This window comes from Gadus chalcogrammus, chromosome 15 (genome assembly GCF_026213295.1).
Source record: "Gadus chalcogrammus isolate NIFS_2021 chromosome 15, NIFS_Gcha_1.0, whole genome shotgun sequence".
Lineage (NCBI taxonomy): Eukaryota > Metazoa > Chordata > Actinopteri > Gadiformes > Gadidae > Gadus > Gadus chalcogrammus.
In genome coordinates, this window is record NC_079426.1 from 7,195,302 (window position 1) to 7,220,918 (window position 25,617).

Consider the following 25,617-nt stretch of genomic DNA (forward strand, 5'->3'; position numbering starts at 1 on the left):
CCGGGTCTGTCTTCAGAGCCTTCTCGGTTCAATCGGGCCCCCCCAGAAGTGATCAGTGAGTCCCCCCTTCTATCTCGCTCTCTCTCTCTCTCTCTCTCTCTCTCTCTCGCTCTCCCTCTATGTATCTCGCTCTCTCTCTCTCTCCCCCTCTCCCTCTATCTCTCTCTCTCCTCCGGTGTTAACCGGTGGTGAAGATGTCTCTCGCTGCTGCTCCTCTTCAGAGGTCTCCGCCACCAGCTGATTACGACTTCCGCTCCCTGGCCCAAGCAGCGATTACCACTTCCGCCCAGTGCGAGAGCAGCTGGCGTGTGTGCGTGTGTGTGCGCACGCACGTGTGTGTGTGTGTGTGTGTGTGTGTGTGTGTGTGTGTGTGTGTGTGTGTGTGTGTGTGTGTGTGTGTGTGTGTGTGTGTGTGTGTGTGTGTGTGTACACAATCATATGGTCCACACTGACATGGACCCTGAACTGGCCATTGACACTACTGTTATATTTAATATTGTATATTAGAGATCAACCATCTATTTAACATGGAAGAATATCAACCTATTTGAAAGTGGAAAGTGTTTCCCAACCTTTGTTGTCCTATGTATGCCTCCCCACTGCTCCACCAGTATGGCTGGAGTTGTGCTTCATTGACACAGATTCAATAAAGAAAACTATAAAACTAAAAATAGTAGCAGGCTACACCTCAACTTCATTAAGAAAATGGGTATGATCACACATACGCTTGCGCGCACACACACACACACACACACACACACACACACACACACACACACACACACACACACACACACACACACACACACACACACACACAGTTCTAGCTATAATCACTATGGATTTGCATTTTCCTATTAAAACTAATCCAAAGTCAGAGATCATAACGTTGCAGGAAGGAAGGACTTTTATTCAAGCCAAGTAAACAATACAGAGAGAGACCAGCACGTGAACAAGACAATTACTGCAGCTTCTGATGCATTGTTGGCGATGTAGAAACTTGGCCATCTCCCTCCTGTGATGGTTCATAATCACATTGTAGTTCTTTTGTCTTTTTTGGAAAAAGATTTTTTTTTTCGTATGAAGGGCCCCTTAATGAACAGCACAATGAAAAAAATAAGATTTCCTTAAGCTAACCTTAAAGGTGAAGTAGGTAAGATTTGAGAGCTGTTATTATTCGAGAGTCATTTTGGAGAAATGGTCGTCAGCAGTTGTATTGTTATTGTTGTGGAGAATTGAGAACATTGAATACTGTTTTGAATTTTCTGCGTTGTATTTGTTAAAAAATCTTGAACTCTTTATTTACTATCTCTCTCTCTCTCTCTCTCTTTCTACTCTTAAATCTTACCATCAGCATCTTTAATCTCCTTGAATAAAACAACAGCAGCCGGACCCGTCCTGTGAGTCCTCAGGTCGAACGGTTTGACCGGCGGTGTGAATAACCAGGAAGAGAAGGCAGTGGAAGTGTGTACAACACAACAGGAATGTTCAGGAAACACAATAACACGCACAGATCGTCAAATATGTACAAATCCAAAACACAGACAAGCCTCATCCATCGTCAGTCAGATGAGACCCTTACCCCCCTGATCCCCAGGCTAACACTATGGGGATCCATACTGGGTTATAAAGGATGCATGGAGCAGCCATAGTGCATGTACTGTCTCACTACTGGTGAGGAGGTGGTGGTGGTGGTGGTGGTGTTGGCATGTTTCCATGGCACATGCAGAGAGCCACACAGAAGCAAATACAGTAACCTGGCTCTAGCACTGACAACAATGCGCATGCTTACCAGGACACGGTACCGGGGCCTGGAGCAACATGAGGATGGGCGACGTGAGAGGATACCCGGGCATGGATGGAGCGAGCGGGCATCGCGTAAATACTGCCAAGGCCGGGTGATACCTCAGTGTAGACGCCCACACTGTAGTGGGTACACCATGGGTCTCCACATCACGGCTGTACGCCCCATTCCAAAAATCTGAACCCCCGTCAGGGCGACAGACATATCCATATACTCACATGTATATCTTCATACACATCTGTCCTACGACAGATCAGCCAGATGTTACTCAATTAGTGTCTTTGTTTAGCTTTGGGTGCCCTCAGAATCCCAGAGGCACCCAGACCTACGGCGTACCTACTTCCTGGGTGTCTACAGTACATAGAACCAGTGTGATCACCCCTAAACGCAAACATGTCCCCAGCCCCCCCCACTACGTCCCGTGAAGTCCCGTGGTAACCACGGTTACCGCCTCCGCCGCACGGCGACGCCGCCATCGCCGTGGTCATCATGGCGGCGGCGGCGGCGGCGTTCAGTGTTTGGAGGGCTTGCCGGTCACCTGGTCGATCCAGCGCAGGAAGCGGCTGACCCGGGTGTACACGCCCGGGTAAGAGGGGTGTCCGCAGCCGTGACCCCACGAGATGACCCCCGTCAGCGCCCACTGGCCCCCCTCCCCCTGGCACACCAGGGGGCCGCCACTGTCGCCCTGGCAACTGTCAACGCGGCGGTGCTCGGAGACGCTGCCGGCGCAGATCATGCGGCTGGTGAAGCGGTCGCCGTAGCGCTTCTTGCACTTCCAGGACGGCAGCAGGGGGACCCAGGCCTGTAGCAGGGTGCGGGAGTACTCCGAGTCTGGGGGGAGGAGCCGCAGGGAGCCAATCAGAGCACGGCTAGGATCTACGCCCTTAAAGGGACAGTGTGCGCGCACTGGGCCACATTGTTTAAAAAACATTTAAAACATTGTTTAAAAAATACTGTTTTAAACAATGTTTCAAACAGAAAAATAGAAAAATGAGAAAATACATAAAAATGTAAACTGGTTAACTATCAAAATCGTAAGCCAATTAAAACTCAGTGAATCACATTGTAAATATCCTTATGATAAAACATAAATAAACATCAATAATCGGTTGATGACACAATTATGTGTCATTATTACCACCACCACCACCGCGTGTCTCCACCCCAGACCCCCGTACCTGTGATGCCCCAGCCAGTGATGACGCAGGCCGCGGGCCTCTTGGCGCTCAGCTTGGGCCCCGGGGCCGGCAGACACACGGGCCCCGTGTGGGGGTTGGAGGCCACGCAACCCCCCTCCTCGCCCTTCAGCCGCAGCAGAGCGATGTCGTACTCCCAGCCCTGGCTCAGGTACTTCCTGTGGATCACGATGCGCTCCGGGGTCAGGCTTCGCTCGAAGTCGTCCTGCTCCACCGTGTGGTAGTCGCCTAGTCGTAGCATGTAGCGCGCAGGGTCCCTGCCGAACCTATGGGGAGGAGGGGGAAGAGTTAGCGAGGGAGCTAACAATGCTACGATGCTAACGGGGTTCCAGTTTATTAGATGGGCTATGGGTAACTTGTTTCAGACGGACACCACAAGTCATTATCTGAGACCTAGATCTCATTATCTGAGACCTAGATCACATCATCCAAGAGAACACACTTTTTTCATCCTAGAAGAGAAAGTAATGTGTTACAGATGCAAGGTCATCAAACAAAAAACACTATAATAAAACAAAAAGAGTGAGAATATACATTTGATTAATCACAACCACACATATACACAATACCATCTAATATAATATAATAATCTAAAAATATTCCATTAAGATTGGTGACAAGTATCATATGTGTGTTACATTGTCGTTGAGTATATGTGTATATCTTTTTAATTAAATAAAATGGAATATTTTTTTTTTTAAATCCAGTGTAGTGCATACAGTTGACCGCCAGGGGACGCCGCCCGCTACCTTTTGAAGCAGTGCGCCGCCGTGACGACCCAACAGGAGTTGATCAGCGTGGCTCCGCACAGGGGATGGTTTCCCTTGGACAGAGACTTCAGCCACAGAGACACCTGCCAGGGCCAGTCTCCCCTGCAGCACAAAATGCAATCAGATGGAGCACGCAGTGTGTGTGGGTGTGTGTGTGTGTGTGTTTGTGTGTGTATCTGTTAGTGTGTGTGTGCGTTTGTGTGTGTATACCTGTTTGTGTGTGTGTGTGTGTGTGTGTGTGTGTGTGTGTGTGTGTGTGTGTGTGTGTGTGTGTGTGTGTGTGTGCGTGTGTGTGTGTTCGTATGTGTATCAGTGTGTGCATGTATCAGTGTGTGTGTGTGTGTGTGTGCGTGTGTGTACCTGTGTGTGTGTGTGTGTGGGTGCGTGTGTGTGTGTGTGTGTGTGTGCGTGTGTGTGTGTGTGTGTCAGTTTGTGCATGTATTTGTCAGTGTGTGTGTGTGTGTGTTTGTACCTGTGCGTATGTGTACCTGTGCGTGTGTGTGTCAGTGTGTGTGTCAGTGTGTGTTTGCATGTGTGTGTCAGTGTGTTTGTGTGTGTGTGTGTGCGTTTGTGTGTGTGTGTGTGTACCTGAGGGACTTGTCTCCTCCCACGATGCGCCTGCGCCGCCGCTGGTTGTTGAGCCGGACGCCGCAGGTGGCGTGCGTTGCCGCGGTGATCCCGGCCGGCTCCGCCTTGTAGTCGCAGATCACTCCGGCGTCCTCGCTGTGCCGGCAGTTGTGGGCGTCGCCCTGGCCCTCGGCGGGACACGCCCCCAGGTAAGACTCCGCCCCCGAGCACCTGACATTGTCCAGGTGGATCGGGCCATGCCCCTCACCAAAGTACGCCATCGAGCGGCCCTTCGCTGGGCCCCTGGAGAGCCAAGTAGAGAGAGAGACAGATAGAGAGACAGACAGAGGGACAGACAGAGGGACAGACAGGCAGAGAGAGAGAGACAGATAGAGAGACAGACAGAGGGACAGACAGGCAGAGAGAGAGAGAGACAGATAGAGAGCCAGACAGAGGGACAGACAGGCAGAGAGAGAGAGAGACAGATAGAGAGACAGACAGAGGGACAGACAGGCAGAGAGAGAGAGAGAGACAGATAGAGAGCCAGACAGAGGGACAGACAGGCAGAGAGAGAGAGAGAGACAGATAGAGGGACAGACAGAGGGACAGACAGGCAGAGAGAGAGAGAGACAGATAGAGAGACAGACAGAGGGACAGACAGGCAGAGAGAGAGAGAGAGAGAGATAGAGAGCCAGACAGAGGGACAGACAGGCAGACAGACAGAGAGAGAGAGAAAGACAGATTGAGAGGGAGAGACAGGCAGAGACAGACAGACAGACAGACAGACAGACAGACAGACAGACAGACAGACAGACAGACAGACAGACAGACAGAGTGAGAGAGAGAGACAGAGAGATGGAGAGAGAGACAGACAGAGAGAGAGACGGGCAGACAGACAGAGAGACAGACAGATGGAGAGACAGGCAAAGAGATAGAGAGACAGAAAGAGAGACAGGCACAATCAATCTTTAAGGCATTACATTTTCTTGATCTAGTTTCTTCTGATGGTTTATTGATTGAGTGACAGCAGGTAGCTGATGACCAATCACAGAGAGGGAGAGAGAGAGAGAGAGAGAGAGGCGGTAGAGCGAGGCAGACAGTGACAGAGAGAGAGGCGGTAGAGCGAGGCAGACAGTGACAGAGAGAGCGGCGGTAGAGCGAGGCAGGCTCACATGTATCCCAGCTGTCTGCAGACCACTGCAGCGTTGAGGTCGTTCCAGCCGTCATCACAGACACTCCCCCACTGACCCCCCAGGAAGACCTCCACCCGGCCCTCCCTCCGGCTCTCCCCCGCCACCAGACGCACCAGCGGGCCTAGGGGGGGGTCATCATACCGTTATTAATACTGTAGTGGTTCATATCATGTTGCATCAACATCATACTGTTATTAATACTGTAGTGATTCATATCATGTTGCATCAACATCATACTGTTATTAATACTGTAGTGATCCATATTTATGTTAGTATCAACATTATACTGTTATTAATGATGTAGTGATCCATATTTATGTTAGTATCAACATTATACTGTTATTAATGCTGTAGTGGTTCATATTCATGTTATTATCAACATCATACTACTATTAATACTGTAGTGGTTCATATTCATGTTAATATCAACATGATACTGTTTTAATACATTAATACAGTAGAGATTCATTATCATATTAGTATCAACACCAGGGGGTCTGCAGAGGATATCACATACTGTTAATAATACTGTAGTGGTTCATCTACACTATCAACACCAGGGACCTAGCAATATCATGTGACCTACCAGTGTCATGTGACCCACCAGCGTCATGTGACCTGCCCGTGTCATGCGACCTACCAGTGTCATGCGACCTACCAATTTTCATGTGACCTTCCCATGTCATGTTACCTACTAGTGTCATGTGACCTAGCAGTGTCATGTGACCTGCCCGTGTCATGTTACCTACTAGTGTCATGTGACCTACTACAGCATGTCACCCACCAGTGTCATGTGACCCACACATGTCATGTACCTACCGGTGGGGGTGGGGGGGGCGGGCATGTCGTTGTTCTCGGGGGCGGGCTGGCAGGTCACTCCCACGTCCTCGCTGTGGGAGCAGTCGTGGCGCCCCCAGGGGGCGTGGCCACAGGCCAGCAGGGAGCTCTCCTTCCCCCCGCACTGCACCTCGTCCAGCAGGATCAGACCCGCCCCCTCGCCATACTGCCGGTCCCGCGCCACCGCCGCCCGCCCACTGGGGAGCGGCAGAGAGAGAGAGAGAGAGAGAGAGAGAGAGAGAGAGAGAGAGAGAGAGAGAGAGAGAGAGAGGGAGAGAAAGAGAGAGAGAGAGAGAGGAGAGAAAGAGAGAGGGGAGAGAGGGGAGAGGAAAGAGAGAGTGAAGGGAGCGAGAGAGAGAGGGGAGAGAGAGAGAGAGGGGGTAGGAGAGAGGGAGAGAGAGAGAGAGAGAGAGAGAGAGAGGGAATTAAAAAAACAACAAACAAAACATGAGCTAGACAAATAGAGGAATTGAAATTGCATTCGTCTCTTACCCACCCTTTCTAGAGATATAAAAATACTTGAGAGAGCGACCAGACACTTAGAGAGTTTTGTGCGAGGTGATAAAAAATAGCTGAACTTTATTAATTCCAGACGGGAGTTCAGGAAATTACTACTGCTGTCTTTTATTAAAGAGAGGGCAACATGTTCCTCAGTAACAAGGCCGTGTTGCAGAGTTCACATAATGAACTTTAAAACCAACCCACGGTCTGGGGCTCAGATCATGATGAAAAACAGACAAGATTTAAATGGTCTTTATCCACCAAAACAGGATTAGTTAAATGATGTTTGACCCTGGAGAGGAGGGCGGCATTCTAAGCACCTACATTGGGTTGGATTGAAAAGGTTATCATATACATTCACAGCAGCAGATTCTCTGCAAAAGGTACTTCATCACTGCCTGTGTCATTCTATTCTGTTTGAATGCTTCCTAAGTGGTTAGTTTCCATGGCAGCATCAGTGAAAAGAACAAATAAGTGCTTTGATCTATCGGTTTGTGATTCATGTTGATTGTCACCGGAGAATAGCACGTAAAAGTGGTTCTCCACAGCTCTGTGGTCGGCAGCTATAAACCGCTCCCTCTGACTGGCCAATAAATACTAGTGAAGCGATGCCCGATGTGGTAGGCAACAGAGGTGATCCAAACACTGCCCTAAATAAGTATTGCATTACTGATTACGAGAAAGAAGAAAGATAACTGCCGGCCTCCACTGAGAGGTCTGAGCTGACCTCCTCTGAGCCTGCTGAGGTCTGAGCTGACCTCCTCCCAGCCTACTGCAGGAGAGATGACTTCCTCTGAGCCTACTGCAGGAGAGATGACCTCCTCTGAGCCTACTCAGGTCTGAGCTGACCTCCTCTCAGCCTACTGTAGAAGAGCCTGAGCTGACCTCAGTTCTGAGGAACCGGTCCTGCGTCGGTGGACCCACCTGAAGCCCAGCTGTCTGCAGACCACCTGGGCGTTGGTCTCGGTCCAGTTGTCGTCGCACACGGTGCCCCAGTCCCCCTGGTGGTAGACCTCCAGCCGGCCCTGCCAGGGGCTTTCTCCTGCCACAAGGCGCACCACTCCGTCTGGAAGCATCCAGCCAGCAGGGGTCAGTGTGGCAGGGTCAGGGCCCGCCCCTTCAAATTGGGCCGATCACAGCCAGTGTACACATAAAGCTGTGGCCATCACGCCAAGTAGAGGCGATACGGCCATAGCTATCTCCAAAGATATAATGTTTAGTTTGTATTTTCAAGGTCTGCGAGATCATTTCTATATTTTGTTCGAATCGAATGGAGAATGTGTTTTTATTCTACAATTGTGTCGTTCTTGTTCCTAACTCATCCTTTAGACGTCTTCCTATCAGGCTGCCTTCCTGTTTTAGAAACTTTTCATTAAGAAACCTTTTCCCTTTTAGCTAAAATCAATCTATTTTTGTTTTAAACACATTTTGCAGATAAATAAGATGGGTAAAAGTAAGACCAGGACAGTTAGTAGGCTTGTTCTCGGCATGTTCTCAGCATGTTCCTGCGGTGTTCTAGGGCACCCCTAGCACATGAGCTAGCACATGTCCTAGGCGTGCCAGAGGCGTGTTCTGACCGGTGTAGGGGTTGCAGGACACGCCCGCGTCCTCCATGTGGTCACAGTTGTGCTGGCTCCATCCGTTGTGGGGGCAGTCCTCCAGGGACAGCTCGTTACCCGTGCAGTGGACCCCGTCCAGGAACACCGGCCCGCTGCCCTGCCCGAAGTGGGCCCAGCTCCACGACTTGGGCACCCCCCTGGGGGAGGAGGAGTCACATGGTTTAATGCAGGGGGAGGGGCTGCGGACTTGTTACGGAGAACACACAGCCCACACTTTTATTGACGACAGTCATTATTTACTTAATTTATCATCTAGGATTGATTAAGTGCTGTTATCTTAAAAAATATTGTAGGAATGAGTTGAGAGAGAGAACGAAAGAGAGAGAGAGAGAGAGAGAGAGAGAGAGAGAGAGGGAGATTGAACGAGAGACAAAAAGAGATGAGAGAGAGCTCTCTCGCTACGTTTCTCCGCCCTTGAGAAGTGTTACATTTTCTGCACATTTGATTGATAGGCGACGGATTCCCCGAACCAATCAGAGAAGAGATGCCGTGAATGGTCGAAAAAGAGCCGCAGTAAACCAGAACAGATATTCTCAGAGAGCATGTCACTCACTCATAGCTGACGGATGGCCACGGAATTTCTAATGTAGTTATATACACTGAAGTTAAAGCTCTCTTACCTACTGCCCCTTTAAGAGTGGGAACTGTGTTGGGAACCGGCCCAGACCTGATCTCATGGGATAGACCCCGAGACTGTATGGGTTTCTGGGAACCGGGTCTTTACGTTTGGACGGGAATGTGATCTCAGCTCTGAATATGCAGAACAACCGACAGACACAAGCACTAGGCCTGTCAGAGCCAGATGTTAACCAATGATGTATAGTCCCACAGAAGACCACCGAAAGTTTGCACGGATTAATTTTCCTTCTTTTTTCCATCTCCCCGTGTCCCACTTCAACATCGATGACATCAGAACGTCCACTCTCAGCTTACCTCCATCTCATCACCATCCTCTCTCCTCTACATCCATCTCTCCGCCATCCCTTCCTCTCTCATCCTTTCTTCATTTTGATCCCTTCCCCTCTATCTCTCCTCCTCCTCCACCTCCTCCTCAAACTCTCCATCCTCCTCGCAATCTCTCCTGTTCTCCAACTTTCTTCCTCTCCTTCTTCCTTCGCCCTTCCCCTGTCCTCCTCTTCTTCCTCCTCCCACTCTCCCTCCGTTTCTTGACATCCTTCTCCCCCTCTTCTGCCCTTCCTCTATCTCTCCTTCTCCTTCCCCTCTTTCTCCATCCCTGATCGAACCAACTAGGAACTACGGTCCAAAACCCGAAGCTCTAAAATATTCAACATCTCCTCCGCTATTCTTGTGTGGGTGCATTACCCCAGCAAAACACTCTCTATCTCTAAATATAGCGGGAACATAGAAGGTTAGCGGACAGGGGTTCATCCTCGGGAGGGAGACGGGAGGAGTGGTAGAGGGGTGTTTATGTGCATGATTCATCTGGAGAGAACTGGAGAGCTGCTGCAGACACTCACAACAGGTGACAAGCGAAGGGCACACCCTCTTGGAGCTGGAGACGTAGTACCAGAATTCAGCTATTGCACTACAAGACTTAGAATATACATAATACATACGGTCTGCTGTGTGACTGAACGTGGCTGGTGTGTTTTGGAAAACTGCATCACCCTGGTGCAGAGCTAGCCTGGCTCCGCCCGCCAGTAATTCCGCTTAATATTAATTTCCCTTCAGTACTACGTCTGGCCCAGACGTAGTACTGAAGGGATATGAAAATATACCGCAAACCCAGACGGTCTGGGTTTGCGGTATATTCCTGGTTTTCTCCGTCCAAATTTTGTGAGTCCAATTAGCGAACAGAGGGAGAGGCTGAGAACAATGACGTTAAAGTCATCTCTCGTTGACGGACAACTTCACGCACGGTGGAGGTGTTTGGTTATGGCAGATCCAGAGTGGCACTGAGCGGATCCAATAGTTTTAAATTTCAACAGACACCCGCCTGCAAGTGAGTTAACGTTAGTCAATCGAGTGGGTCCAGACTCTGTGCAAATAAAAGGAAGTACGAGAGTCTGGTAGGACCAGGCTAGTGCAGAGCTGTCATCCAACAACTATATCTATCGTTTGATGGGTTCAGGCGGGTTTGAGTCGGGGTTAGAGACGGTTAGTAGAACTTCTCTCTGAAGCTATTGTTCTTTTAAGCAACCTTCTCGTTTAGCGCCAGGGGATTCCTCCCTCAAAACAGAAAGCAGGTATGATGTCAGCACTGCAAATCTTGAAAGTTACCAACACGGCTATCTTCTATTCAACAATTAATAATTTAGGAGAAGTGTTCGTCCGAACTGGCTCCATTCAGGTATGGGTCATAAAGGAGCAAGTTGGGGTTAGGAGGCATCTTGCTTGAGGAAGAATTGGAACACTGGGAATCGAACCCAGGACCTTTTTTGCCGGGAGTCGAACACAATAACAACTACACTATTCTGCCTACATCATATATATGAATTTTGGACCCAACATTTACATTTAGGGCATTTAGCAGACGCTTTCATCCAAAGCGACTTACAATGAGTACATTTGTCAGAACATAAATAATATATCGCCGTCGGTACAGTAAGGATGTTCTTTTTTTTTTAGTGCCAGGACGTACAACATACAATAACTGCGTAAGAGGGGTTAAGGGGGGAGGCTATACAGAGTCTAGGTGAACCAACATATCTGCATTAGGCCTCCCTGATCCCTAAGAGTCCTTTACTCATCTGTTACTCATCATTTAAGGCTCAGTTATGGTTCCATGTCGACGCAACGCAAGGGGGTTTAGGGACCCATTACGTTCTTGCGGTCCCTTGCGAGCCTGACTTGCGCCTCTCAAATATTTCAATCTTGCGTTGAGGCGACGCAGCAGCAAGAGCTGCGATTGGTCCGCTCACTAAAACCCGACGCAGAACCAAAACAGGTTCCCGACTGCGTCAAAGCGTGGCCCTTGCGTTGAGGTTGACGTGGAACCATAACTCAGCCTTTACTCGGACTACTGCAGGGTGTTCTGCTGTCCCAGCAGGGGGGCTCACCCCAGGCCCAGCTGTCGACAGACCACCTCAGCATCGATGTCGTCCCACTGGTCGTCACACACGCTGCCCCAGCGGCCCTCGTGGAACACCTCCACCCGGCCCTCGAACTCCTCCAGACCCCCCACCAGCCGCAGGGGGGCCCCGTTGCCTGGGAAACAACGCAACAGGCCAACACGCAACCAGTCAGCCTTTGTTAGAACGGATAGCTTACTGTTTAGCTTTTAGCTACCATCCCTTTAACTACCTTATCTTTTCGATACCTTGCTGTCTACCTAACTTATTATTCAATTACCTTCCCATATATTGAATTTATCGTTAAGATATCTTCCTTTTGAGATAACTTATCTTTTAGATATGTTCTCATTCAGCAAACTTCTCTTTAAGATTTCTCTTTTCTCCTTAGATCGCTAAAATCGATCTAGTTTAGTTTCTCCCTGGGAGCTATTCTGCACTCAGTCCTGTTATTTAACGAGGTCAGCACTTAAAGGACAACGCTGGCCTGTGATCAAACCTTCATGGTGGCTCCCCGGGCTACACTAGAACATCAGCTACCAGAATTTATCATGATAACGTCCTTGTATCGATTCAGCCAAAGAGGGTTTAGCGTCAAATGTAAACAATCTAGCATTTTACGCCCTTTGAATCCACGTAGATCAGTGAATATCTTCACAAAAGTACTTTGTGTGTGAAAGGTCTCACCAGGAACACACAGGCAGCAGATCAAACTGGTACCTGATGTTAAAGTCAGGAGAGACGCTGACGGTGGGAATGTTTTAATCACAGGACGGTTGTGTACTAAACCTCTTGTACCTCTCGTAGCTTCTCCAATACTGATACTATGTTGGATCTCATCAGACTCTGTCTGTAAACAACTATACGTACACAACTATATATACACAACTATATGTACACAACTATATATACACAACTATATGTACACAACTAGCAGTACGGGACACTTCTACTTTAACGGACCAGAATCAGAATGTGTTTTATTAGCGGGTGAGTTTGCACACACTAGGAATATCTCTCTGACATGTGTGTGCAGTAACTTATCCTGTCAGCGTTGTTGTGTCATTGTCATGGTGTTGACACTGGTGTGGGCGTACGTGTCCCTGACTGAAACACACCCTGTGCATTGACCTCGATTAATTCAGCCTAAAGTCCTCTTTATCTTGATCCATTATGGGATGTTTTACCACCCAATAGCGTGCTCGCTCTCTCTCTGCCCATCCCTCTCTCTCTCTCTCTCTCTCTCTCTCTCTCTCTCTCTCTCTCTCTCTCCCCCCCGCTCTCTATCTCTCCCTCTCTCCCACTCCCTCTCCCTCTCCCTCTCTCTCTCTCTCTCTCTCTCTCTCTCTCTCTCTCTCTCTCTCTCTCTCTCTCACCCTCAGGTGCAGCGCAGACCACGCCCGCCTCGTTGCCATGGTTGCAGTCGCCGCTCTGGAACTTCCGCGTGTGACATGCCAGCAGGGTGTTCTCGTCGCCGCGGCAACCGAGACTCTCGTAGTGGTAGAGGCCGACGCCCGGTCCAAAGTAGGAGTGCTGGAGCGCCGTCCCGATCTCCCTGGGAGAGAGAGAGAGAGAGAGAGAGAGAGAGAGAGAGAGAGAGAGAGGGGGAGAGAGAGAGAGAGAGGGGGAGAGAGAGAGAGAAAGAGAGAGGGAGAGGGAGAGGAAGAGAGAGAGAGAGAGAGAGAGAGAGAGAGAGAGAGAGAGAGAGAGAGAGAGGGGGGAGGGGAGAGGGAGAGAGAGAGGAGAGAGAGAGAGAGAGAGAGAGAGGGAGAGGGAGAGAGAGAGAGGGGGAGTGGGGGAGAGGGAGAGAGAGAGAGAGAGAGAGAGAGAAAGATGAACGACTAAATGTTAAAAGGCAGGTTGGGACAGTTTCTGATGGAGGCAAACATTCTCCATTAACTTAATTTCGTCCTCCTCACCCTCGAACAAACTTGTCCCTCACCCTCTTACCCCCCCCCTCCCCCCCTCCCCCAGTGCTCCACACCCTCCCACCCTCCCCCTGCTCCTCACCCGAGCCCCAGCTGTCTGCAGATGACGCTGGCGTCGCGGTCCGTCCAGTGCGTGTCACACACAGACCCCCACTGGCCGCTCAGGTACACCTCCACACGGCCCCCGCTGGGCGACGCCCCGCCCACCAGCCGGGCCGCACCTGCACATCATAGTAACCATGACAACATCTTCATTAGAGAGAACAGACCATAATAACCACAACATCATCTTCATCAGAGAGAACAGACCATAATAATCACGACATCTTCATCAGAGAGGACAGACCATAATAATCACATCATCTTCATTAGAGAGAACAGACCATAATAACCACTGCATCTTCTTCAATAGAGAGGAGCAATGGTTAAAGTTTGACACCTGCAGACCATAATAACCACAACAACTTCATCAATAGAGAGGAGCAATGGTTAAAGTTTGACACCTGCACACCATAATAACCACAACAACTTATTCAATAGAGAGGAACAATATTGACACGTACAGCCCAGCCGGAAGGGAAGTCCCTCCATGTTTCCCACATTCTTCCCTCCACCTGCTGAGGTTTCTGGGAGTTTTCCCAGGGGGCTAGGCGGTGCTGTCAATTCTTGTAAGAATAGATTGAACCCTTTCGGAGACTACATTACAGTTATGCAGACAGGAATCCTGCTTCCCCTGGCCTTTACACGCTGAGGATCCCACTGAGATAAAGGTCATATCCCGGAGCGTGCTGAAGAGACCTCAGGGCCAGACGACTGGAACACAAGCAGCTCTATTACCCTAACGAGAGGAACGCCCCCACCTCCTCCAACAGAGCTCGATTACCCTAACGAGAGGAACGCCCCCACCTCCACCCCACCTGGGCTCGGCCCGCTGGGGGTAATGCCTCCTCCTCCCAAAGGGGGTGAAGGTCAGGGTTAAGGTTAGTGTTAAGGTTAAGGTTAGCGATAGGGGTAAGTATACTCTGCTCAGGTTGAGCTGACAGTGAGACTTTAATAGGTCTGAACCCACAGAACGAGACGATGGAGAATGTTGCTCTGGGGCTCATGGTGGTGGGGGTGGAGGAGGATGGGTAGAGGGGGGTGGAGGTGGTGCTACTGGTGGTGGAGGTGGTGCTACTGGAGGCGATGGGGTTGGAGATGTTGTTGGTGGAGGTGGTGGCGATGAAGGAGGATGGGAAGGGGGGGAGGAGGTGGTGGTGCTGGAGGTGGAGGTGATGTTGGTGGTCGTGGTGATGGAGGATGATGGACGGAGGTGGTGGTGGTGGTGGTGGTGGTTATGGAGGTGGTTGAGGTGGAGATCATGGCTAGGCCCTACTGCAGCCTGTTATTATAGTCTCCCATTATATGGTTTTAAATAAATTGCCAAAATACTGCAGGCCTGGACCGGAAAACCATCTTGTGAAAGAAGCATTTAAAGTAGTACTTTATTTGGATTGAGATGAGCCTCTATTGACACACACACACACACACACAAACACAAACACACATACACACACACTCAAGCCGGCAGACATGCACACAGGCAGTCAAATGAGAAAAGCTGAAAGTCATTCCTGTCCTCACCTGCCTGCTGCCTCGGGGCAAACCAGCTACTTCCTGCCACGGCGACGGACGATTGGCCAACCGGCGGCACAAGACCCACCACCGAGACAGCGGATTGGTCGAGGGCAGCTCAGGGAGCGAGGTTAAGCTGAGGTGAGGCTAACGGCCCAACTATCATTCCTGGTGTTGCTATGTGGCGCCGGTTGGTACAGAGAATGAAGCACGACGCGTCCTCAGTACCATCCCCAGCAGACCTCCTGTTCCCTGGGCCTCTGAAGGACACTACAGCTGTCATTATCTCGTCAGGAAACTATGTTGTGGTTAAAGGGGAACTGTTTACTAACAGGGTTAGGGTTAGGGGTAGGGTTAGGGATAGCACCGCTAGGGTTAGGGTTAGTACAGTTAGGGTTATGGGTTAGCACAGTTAGGGTTAGTACAGCTAGGGTTAGGGTCAGGGTTAGTACAGTTAGGGTTAGGGTTAGTACAGTTAGGGTTAGGGTGAGGGTGAGGGTTAGTATAGTTAGGGTTAGGGTGAGTACAGCTAGGGTAAGGGTTAGTACAGCTAGGGTGAGGGTTAGGACAGCTAGGGATAGGGTTAGGGTTAGTATAGTTAGGGTTAGGGTTAGGACAGCTAGGGTTAGGGTCAGGGTTAGTACAGCTAGGGATAGGGTTAGGGTTAGTATAGTTAGGGTTAGGGTTAGAACAGCTAGGGTTAGGGTTAGTACAGCTAGGGTTAGGGTCAGGGTTAGGGTTTGAAGTACAGCTACGTCAAGGCTTCTTCCGGCGAATCGGTTGGTTCCAAATCGGACCGATGAAGAACCAAAAACCCGAACAATAACGTGGGCGGCGTGTTTGTCTGAGGAGGTCGAGTGGATGTGTGTGAGGTGTGTGAGGTGTGTGCGGCGGGAGGCTGAGTGAAGCAGCCTCACCTGGCCCAAGTCAGACTGATTAGACTCAGAGCAGGACCCCGCCCAAGCCCCAGAGCCTGCACACCAGACTGGCAGTCTGCACACCTGGGATGCATTCAGGGCATCCAGGCACACGGGTTAAAAGAGCCACACACACACACACACACACACACACATGAGCGAGCGCAGGTGACACGGCAGTGTTTAACCCCTGCATCAAGAGAACATATTCTAATGTTGGATGAATCAACATATCGACCCCTCAGGGATCTGATCGAGGCCCCCCGGGCGTTCCTCCAGCCCTCACCCTGCAGGCAGTCGCAGTAGGCCCAGCCGATGGCCCCCGAGGCCTGCCTGAAGAAGCACCAGGGCTGGGTCTCGCGGTCGGGGTTCCTGCAGAAGGCGTGGGCCCCCAGGCCGCGGCCCGGGTACTGCAGCACGTAGTCGGGGAACTCGGTCCAGACCATGCAGGGGGTGCCGGCCTCGGTCTGGGAGACGGAGCCGTTGTAGAAGCCCAGCTCTGTGAAGCCGTCCATACAGGAGAGAGAGCCTGGGGGGAGGAGGGGGATAGGTGGAGAGAGGGGAGGGGAGGAGAAAGGAGGGAAGGGGAGAGGGAGGGGGGGGAAGGGGGAGAGGGACGGAAGGGAGAGAGGGGGAGAGAGGGGGGAGGGGAGAGGTGGAGGGAGAAAGGGAAGAGGGGGAAGAGGAGAGGGGGGAGAGGGAGAGAAGGAGAGAGGGGGAGAGATAGAGGGAGAGAGGGAGAGATGGGGGGGAGAATGGGGAGAGAGGGGTTGAGGAGAGAGGGGGGGAGAGAGAGAAAGATTGTTATTATAAGATGATTCATTCTGTTACTGTCTTGGCAACGTACATGTTTATTTTCCATGCCAATATAGCTCTTTCGAATTGAATTGGGAGTGGCTGTGGAGGGGGTGAGGGAGGGAGAAGGGGAGAGAGAGAGAGAGAGAGAGAGAGAGAGAGAGAGAGAGAGAGAGAGAGAGAGAGAGAGAGAGAGAGAGAGAGAGAGAGAGATAAGATGGTAAATGTTGTTTGTCCATCAATTTGGAAAACCATGTGAATTAATCAATTCACATTCAATCAATGACGAAGAGCGAAGAGAGAGAGACAGCAGGTGAAGCCTCGTGACAGCAGGCAGATAACAGACAAGAGACAGACAAGACTAAGAAGACAGACTGACGGAACACGACCGCAGACAACACTCTCTCCCTGTTGTTCCTGCGGCAGGGTTTCCAACAGGCAATCAACTCATCTCTCCACTAAATACAGGTAATTCCCTGGACGTGTTTGGATGTGTTGACACAATGTCTACGCTCAAAGTGGTTCACAGGCCTGATGAGGAATCAATAACACACATTATCCAGTGTTCAGATGACATGGAAATGAATGACCTTCGTCTCCCTCCATCACTGTTGTACTGCACTGTGTGTGTGTGTGTGTGTGTGTGTGTGTGTGTGTGTGTGTGTGTGTGTGTGTGTGTGTGTGTGTGTGTGTGTGTGTGTGTGTGTGTGTGTGTGTGTGTGTGTGTGTGTGTGTGTGTGTGTGAGAGAGGATAGTCTCTGCTGAGTCATAATGCAGGGATCTGACAGTGGTTTGAGTCTGTTAGGCTGAACAGGGATGGACGACAGTGAGGATTAAAGGTAGAGTACGTTGTGCTGGTTTTCCTACCAAAGAGCGATAAAAGCTGGGAGCTCAGCCCGCTTACCTCAGCGTTGTCGTGACACAGGTTGGATCTGACCTGCACTTGCATGTTACATATATCCCCTCCCTCTCTCAAACCACTTCCTCTCTCTTAACTATCCAGTCTATAAAAGGTTTCACAAGCCCATACAAATATATAAAATCAAAAAAGGCGAAATATAAATGAAATGAAATGAATAGAGTACATGTAGGGTTTGTACGTACAGTATAATAACTGTACTCTTCTGAAAGGGCTGCAGAGAGAAGGGAATACTGGAGATATCTGATTCCTTCATGGACCTCAGCATTCCTGTCTGAGGACATTAAGAGATCGTGAGTCAAGCTTGGATGTGAGTCTGTCCAGATGTAGTGTGGAGTGTGTGAGGGGCCTCAGATGAAACGCAGGGGCCACACGTTGTAATAGCTACCAGGAGCCTGCAGCTTGAGAACAACAACCACAGCGATACACTGAGGATAAGGCTTTTATCACGCACCCACATAGACACGTACATGGACTCGCACACGCTTATACACATACATGGACACACACACACATGGACGCGCACACATGTGCTCACACATATTGCACATAGACACGCACGCACACACTTATACACATACATGGACTCAAACAATCATGCAAGCACACCCACGCTCACACACATAGATGGACGCACATACACAATCACACATACATGGACACACACACACGCTAACACAAGTATAAGGACGCACACACACACTCACACATACATGGACGCACACACATGCTCACATACATACATGGACACACACACACACAGAATCCCCCAGATATACATGCACGCTTAAACACAAACACACACACATACCACACACACACACACACACATCGTAAAGATTATTTTAGGCTAGTTAAAAAAACCAATGACCAAAAGATGTTATTTTCACATAAAGTCCATCTCCAGCATTTCCTGTGTTTAAGTTTTACCACGATTTTCTCTTCATCTTTAATTCACCTCTTGAAGCCCACAAGACAAAAATGTTTCAGGAGGCGTCTACAAAGGTGTTTGCCAACAAACGTCGGGTAATCATCAACCAACTGCCAAACATATGCACACCAAACGGCTCTTATGTAACGCGTCCATCTGCATCTCGTTCCGTCTCTTCTCAATGCGGCGCTCAGCCTACAAGACCTTCTGGGAACAGACTGGGACACTCGCTCACTACCCAAGGTCATCAGAAACATCACATCTATCACCAGCCACTCAGCGAGTGACAGTGAAAATCACTTCTCCAACTGCCTGATGTGCACGAGGGGACACCCTGACAGAAGATCTCTGCGTTTGCTGGACTGGAGGTGTGGACACAAACGCACTCTGAAGCTGCCAGCATGTTTCATTCAGACGGTCAGATCATCAGAACGCAGAGCTTCTTCTTCACCACTTTTTGCACCTCCAAGATGTATCTACTGAACTCTCTGCAGATGACGACGATGCAATCCTTGATCAGTCGGAGAAGCAGTTGATCTGCGATTCCACAAATAGAACGATTGGCGTTCAATACACAGGGAGACTTCTTCATTCTAAGCCCAAGTCTACTCCTTTAAAGAAAGCTGTGTAACGGCTGGACGATTATTAGGGGATATAGGACTCAATAGCACGACTCAGGCGGCAAAAGTTGGTTCACGGGTAATCAGACGAGTCGGGAGTAAACGCGAAATTGCTGGGACGCTTGATACAAAGAACAAAGACAAACTGGCACAGAGGAAGGGAAACATGCTGACTAAAGGAGGGTTATGGAAGGGAATGTTGATGAGGGACAGGTGCAAATATTAAGGGGAGTGGGGACAATCAGTGAAGGGGGCGGAATGTGACAAGATGACTGCTAAAGGCCCCTTGAGGTTCCTGTCAGCAGAGGACATACCGTCGGCCCTTTAAAGTGACACTCGTGAAGAACACCAACACTGCTAGCAGAGGAAGTTTTTATTGCTGTTGCTGTTGTTGTTGTTGCTGCTGCTGCTATCTCTGGAGGAAGCAAGACGAGCAAGACGTCCGAACCCGACCCTCTTAATGACATGTATCTGAATTCACTGCCAGTTGCTTTTTATTACAGCACCTGCTGAATAGTGAATCGTAGTGGTAAATGTCTACAGCGGCTCAAACTGCATTTATGTTGCGTGTGATCTGATGCATTGAGTAGTGCAGTAAAGAGGCACATAGAGCAGCACTGTGGGGGTTAAATCCACGCAGGATTCTGGGGTACAGCCGACGTAGGGGTTAGTCTGCTAGTAGTGACATAGCACAGACATGAGCAAGTTTGCCTGGAAGAGAGGCGAGGTCATGTTTCAATGGTGTGGGGGGCTGGGGGCGGGGGTGGGGGGGGCGGAGAAGGAGTTGGGGGGGGGGGGGGGGGTTGGTGGACGTTCCTGGCCCCTCTCTCTCTCACCTCCCCAACGGCGGTGTGGACATAAGGAAAGCTCATGAAGCTCATATGAAACCGGAGCACCAATTGTACACTTGGGTATGGTGGTGGTGGTGGAGGGGGTGGGGGTGGTGATTATGTAAGCGGAGGTGGTGGGGGCAGTGATGGTGTTGGAGATGGCAGTGGTGGTGGTGGTGGTGGTGTGGCAGGGTTGGTGTTGCGTGTGGTAGTGGTGGAGGTACTGATGCTGTTGGAGGTGGTGGAGATGTGAAGGTGGTGGAGGTGGTGGAGGTGTCGGAGGTACAGATAACAGGGGGAGGTGCTGGTGGAGGTTTGATGTGGTTGTAGTAGTCACGGTGGTACAGGTGGTGGTGGAGGTGGTGGTGGTAGTGGAGGCATGTGTGGTCGTGGTGGAGATGGTGTGAGAGGTGGTGGTGCTGGAGGCATGTGTGGTCGTGGTGGAGGTAGGGGTGGAGGTGGTGTTAAAGGTGGGGCTGGAGGCGTTTTGTGTTTATGGTGGAGGTGGGGTAGAGCTGGGGCTGGAGGGGGGGGGGGGGGGGGGGGCTGCATCGTTCACAGTAATTCTAACTCAATGTGTCACGTACACATGCTATACATTTACACCAGCGGGCCGCTACGTAAGGGGCCAAACATGATCTGCTCCCTCCAGCAGGTCCTGGGCTCTGAGTCTAACTGGAGGGGCCTCCCCTACACCAACGACCGGGGGCCCATCAGGGTTGGCTCATGTCAGGGGTCAGGCTGGACTAGACCCGCGGTGATGCTATCTGATAGCAGTTTAGTCTGGTGATCAAGGGGTGGTGAGGGGGGGTGTGGTGGTGAGGGGGGGGTGTGTGGTGATGGGGGGGGGGGGGGGGGTGTTATGGGGGTACTTGATAACTTGATACCCTGGCACGCTGCAGGGTTCAGACAGGACTGTGGTCCGGGTATAGAAAGTGTGGGGGTATTTACAGACCACTCCAAGGTGATCCAGGGATCGGATGACATTCCGCCAATCAAAACCCGCTTCTTATGATGCTCTCGCCTGATTGGCCGGGCTGCCTCCTCCTCCCTCTCTCTCTCTCTCTCTCTCTCTCTCTCTCTCTCTCTCTCTCTCTCTCTCTCTCTACCTCAATGGCTCTCTCTCTCTCCATCTCCACTTATCTCTGCCTTTATTTATCAATCACTACCTCTCTCTCTCTATCACTACCTCTCTCTCTCTCTGCCACCTCCTCTGTCAATTCTCTCTCTCACTCTCTCTCTCCCGCTGTAATTCAATTCAAAGGGCTTTATTGGCATGGGAAACTAGGAATACATTCACACTGCCAAAGCACAAAAAAGTAAAATATATCTCTCTCTCCCTCTCTCCCTCCCTCCCCCCTCCTGGAGGTGAGGTCATCCATATGGGGGAGGGAGGGAGGAGGGGCCACAGAGCTACATGGTTCATGGTCTTCATTTGAGCCGGGATGAGGAGGAGGTGGAGCAGGAAGGTGGAGGAGGAGGAAGAGGAGGAAGGTGGAGGAAGAGGAAGAGAAGGTTCAGAGGAGGTGGAGGAAGAGGAAGGAAAAGGAGGAAGAGGCTGAAAGAGGGCTGATGTTGTTCTGGAATTAAAAAATGAAAGGATGGAGGATAGAATTCAGAGCAGACCTTTCTGCCTTGTGTATCTGGGTCCTTCTAATTAACCACTAACACATGCTCTCTGTCCAGCTGCTGTTTTAGAAGCTTTTTTATCAATTGTGTGCTTTTCTGTTTTCAGCCTCAAACTAAAGTTACTTTGGATCAGAGAGAAAGATAACTATAAGAGAGAGAGAAGACCTTTGAATTCAAGTAAAGTGGGAGAGAGAGAGAGAGAGAGAGAGAGAGAGAGAGAGAGAGAGAGAGAGAGAGAGAGAGAGAGAGAGAGAGAGAGAGAGAGAGAGAGAAGAGAGGAAATCCCACATGAAGGACTTGATCAGATGTAAACAGTGTGAGTGTCTGGGTGTTTACCTGTGTTCTGCAGCGTGTCTGAGTATCCATCCTGAGCGACCTGGGGGGGACAGAGTGATCAGAGCTCCAGGAGACAGACGACCACACCCAACACTGTCACACCCCACACGGACACACCAGGTAGCGTGGCAGAAGACTCAACCCCAAACTCAATTATGTAACACACTGGCATAGAACTCCTGTCTCCTGTAATGTAAATCTAAATGTTGATTACAGTAACTCAACATTTATGACTTTTTATGATGTCATATAAAGGTTTTGCACTGTTTTGTTCCTTTAAGAGGGACCTATGAACTGATAAAGACTTAGACTACATGGATCAATCATCACCATATATATATATTCTTTGTATTTTGTACAGTAATGTGTATCCTCTGAAAACTCCAACTCTCCAGGGGTCGAATCCCTGATAGAGAGTTACATTCTATCAACACTCGCATATATCTATACTAAATCACTCATTCATTCATGTCTAATCCATGCTTCCTCTCCCTCTGCTTCTCATTTCCTCCCGCCCACATCTGTCCCGCACCTCCACCAGACAGTAGAGGGAGAGACCCCAGCGTGTCTAACGCAGACCATCTTCACCGCGTAAACCCTGAAGTCATGGCACAGCGGGGGGGTTTGAAGACTATAGCGTGATCTGTTATTGCGCTCCGTGGACTGTGATAAAGGTCGGCTCTTCTGGTGTGCTTTTATTGGCCAAACAGAACCATTACACACTTCACTAGGCTTCAGGCCTCAGTGGCCAGAATCCTTTTAATGGTTTAATTGCGGGCTCCACTAATTAACCGTCCAATCAATATGGCCGGCTGGCTTCAATGGAGGGCGGCCTCTCCTAAAACAGAATCGATCTGTCCGTCTTTGTGGCGGTGTGTCAGCGGGGTCCGTCGACCTGCTCCCGGAGCCGGAGCACTGCGCAGATAATGAACCGCGAACGCCGTGACCCCCCGCCGAGACGCAGGTTTTTACGACCTGACGCGGGCTGCTGTCGACGGTGTGCATTCCATGCAGGCATGCGTGCGCGTGAGTGTACGTGCACGGAACGCGCAATCACATGCACTTCAATCACATGCACTTTTTCCCCCAAGGTGCGTGCAACTGTGCATGCGTGGGAAAAAAGCAGCATAAAAGAGGAAGACATACAGTTAAAGTTGAAGCGTTTTAACAGCTTTGGGCTGCGTAACGGCTGCGTCTGCGTGTCAGGATGCGAGACGAGGCCAGAGGGAGGGGGGGGGGGGGCATTTTAACAGCAGAAGCCCCCCCCCCTCACCCAGTACACTCAGGAGCCATCCCGGGAAAAGGTCCGAGACGCGTCACGCAACAACCGCTTCATCGGCGACGTGGTTTGGGGATAAAATATTCAAATTTCACACATTTAAATTGACCATTAAACTCTTTAATTGGAGAGTCAAATTGGCCTGATGATTTAATTAATTTAAATTATAAAAAGTCGCCTATTTTGTACCAAAGGCAATGGAATCAGTTGAACCAAAGGTGTATGAACGAATGCAATAACGACCGACTTTATGTTCCCCTGTCCCGATGGTGTCAGTGATCAGTGATCGCCCCGGGCTGTGGGGTTCCTGCAGGAAACGACCTGAACGTGTGGAAATAAACACGGTAACCGGACTCAGATTCACAAAAGACACCGAAACAAGAACTATCCACACCCCGGCTGTGAGCAGGGTGCGTTCCAAAACTCGGACCGGGCTCTCCTCACACTCCCACATGGCTCAGTGTTACCCCCGTTAACCTGGGGGTTCGTGATCTAAACCTCACACAGCGCTCCGGGTACCGGCCACAGTGTCCTTTATAAGCGCACGGGACCTCAAGTCCTCATCGCGAGCCTCCCCGGTGCCAAACCGCTAAAGTCAACATTCCTTACCTTTCCGGTGACCGCGCGCAGCAGACAGCAGCACGCGAGGAAACTCTGCAGCCGCAGCCGCCACCGCGGCGGGTTGAACACGGGTCCCGGTGCCGTCATGTCCGTGGTCTCCCGGGAGAGGAGTCAGCTTCCCGGGTGGCTCAGGGCTGGTCTCCCGGGGAGCACGCCTCGTCCATCGCGGGGGTCCGGGGGTCGAGATCGATATCGGTATCGGGGGGGCTGTTAGTGGAGCGCGCGTAGGGTCCGCGTCGTCTGTCGTCTCCTCATTGCGTCACGCGAAGAATGCGTTTTAATCCCGCCGCGGGTTCACGCTCATAAAGTTGGAGGGATCAGAGTCATGGTTACCCGTGTCTCCGAGGGTAAGAGCCCGCCGCTGCTCCGAGGAGCGAGTTTATGGTCTGCTCCCAGATACACAGAAAAGAGAGACACACACACACACACACACACACACACACACACACACACACACACACACACACACACACACACACACACACACACACACACACACACACACACACACACACACACACACACACACACACACACGCTCACAACCGGGATGCGTTTGAGGGCGGTGTTTATAGCGCATACACACACGCGCTAGAAGGAAAGACCCAAATAAACACTAAGCTTCCACTAGGTGGACACACCTCTGATGAAGTGTACTGACGTCTAGAGACGGTGAACGGGTCGCGTGTTCGTCAATGAGCCACTAAATCCTCTTCGATCGCTCACTGATCACCGTGCGTAAAGGCGCAGAGAACCGCCACTCCGGGTTAAAAAGCGCGCGACGCAACGACACACCGGTCCGCTCGCTGTGTAGGACCACTGACCAGGACCGACACCCGCTGTCTAGGACCTGGACCGGGTCTGTCAGCGCTAGGAGCCGAAAACAGATTCCTCCCGTGTCAATCAAACGGATGAACCGGACGTATAGGTACTGCACGAGGCCACGCCCTGACCCCCAGAAACAACAAACTTGCCCAATCAAGACGTGTCTGGTTCAGAGGTTGTCATTAAGGCTTCGACTTGAGACTTGCGACCCAGCCGGGGAGAAAGCTTTGTTATCTTTTCCCCTGCTGATAAGGCCTTAAGGCAGGGCTGTTAATGAGCAAGTTCAGAGGCATGGGTTTGTTTTCCTTGGCAACCTGTCTGGCTGGGGCCCACATCAAAAAGACGGTGATGTAATCTCTGCAAAGAACCGTGGAGGACTGGGGGAAAGCAACGGCGTACTGGGACTGCGATCAAGACCAGAGAATTAGTACTTTGGACCCAGAGCCCAGCGGCACAGCTGAGTATTCCCAGCAGCCTTCCGTCATAAGACATCAGACGGCGGGGCCCCTACCGGAATAGGAAAGGCATCAGGGGCCCCTGCCACGCCAGGAACCTCGCCGTCCACCACCCCCTCGTGGCGTCCGGGGTCTAGTATTTCGGAAGGTGCTAGCTAAAGTAAATTTAGACGCATTTTATTTTTCTCCTCCCGCGGACACATGACGTGTCCGAGGAACCGAGCGTTTACGAGGAACGGGTCAGGCGGGTCAGCCGCGGAAATGGTGCGCAATATTTCCACCATGCACTCGCCACCCTTCATGCTCCGAGTCCGGAGTCAGCCAGGGTCAAACCCTGGACATTCTGGACGTCAGGGTATCAACATATGACGCGATGCGCGCTCTTCAGAGTGGAAACAC

At 50.7% G+C, this 25,617-nt stretch overlaps 1 protein-coding gene across 1 annotated transcript; it reads right to left on the minus strand.

Moving 5' to 3' along the window:
• Positions 1-897: 897 nt before the first annotated feature.
• si:ch211-51a6.2 (neurotrypsin) lies at positions 898-24,426 on the minus strand. The gene is made up of 14 exons (XM_056610216.1): positions 23,927-24,426; positions 22,039-22,078; positions 16,265-16,507; positions 13,530-13,668; positions 12,896-13,074; positions 11,508-11,655; positions 8,446-8,624; positions 7,793-7,934; positions 6,350-6,564; positions 5,510-5,651; positions 4,359-4,640; positions 3,750-3,872; positions 2,983-3,266; positions 898-2,635 (listed from the first exon to the last, which is right to left on the minus strand). The coding sequence occupies exons 1-14, from the start codon at positions 24,023-24,025 to the stop codon at positions 2,316-2,318; spliced, it is 2,535 nt and encodes an 844-aa protein (XP_056466191.1). The 5' UTR covers positions 24,026-24,426; the 3' UTR covers positions 898-2,315.
• Positions 24,427-25,617: the final 1,191 nt, after the last annotated feature.

What these genes read in the sequence shown, in the direction of transcription:
- si:ch211-51a6.2 (XM_056610216.1), bottom strand. Translation starts at nt 24,025, where the DNA reads ATGACGGCACCGGGACCCGTGTTCAACCCGCCGCGGTGGCGGCTGCGG. An exon ending in GTCCTGCAACCCCTACACCG is followed by an intron (nt 7,935 to 8,445) that starts GTCAGAACACGC and finishes GGATGCTTCCAG; the next exon opens with ACGGAGTGGTGCGCCTTGTG. An exon ending in CGCCCCCCCCACCCCCACCG is followed by an intron (nt 5,652 to 6,349) that starts GTAGGTACATGA and finishes ACCCCCCCCTAG; the next exon opens with GCCCGCTGGTGCGTCTGGTG.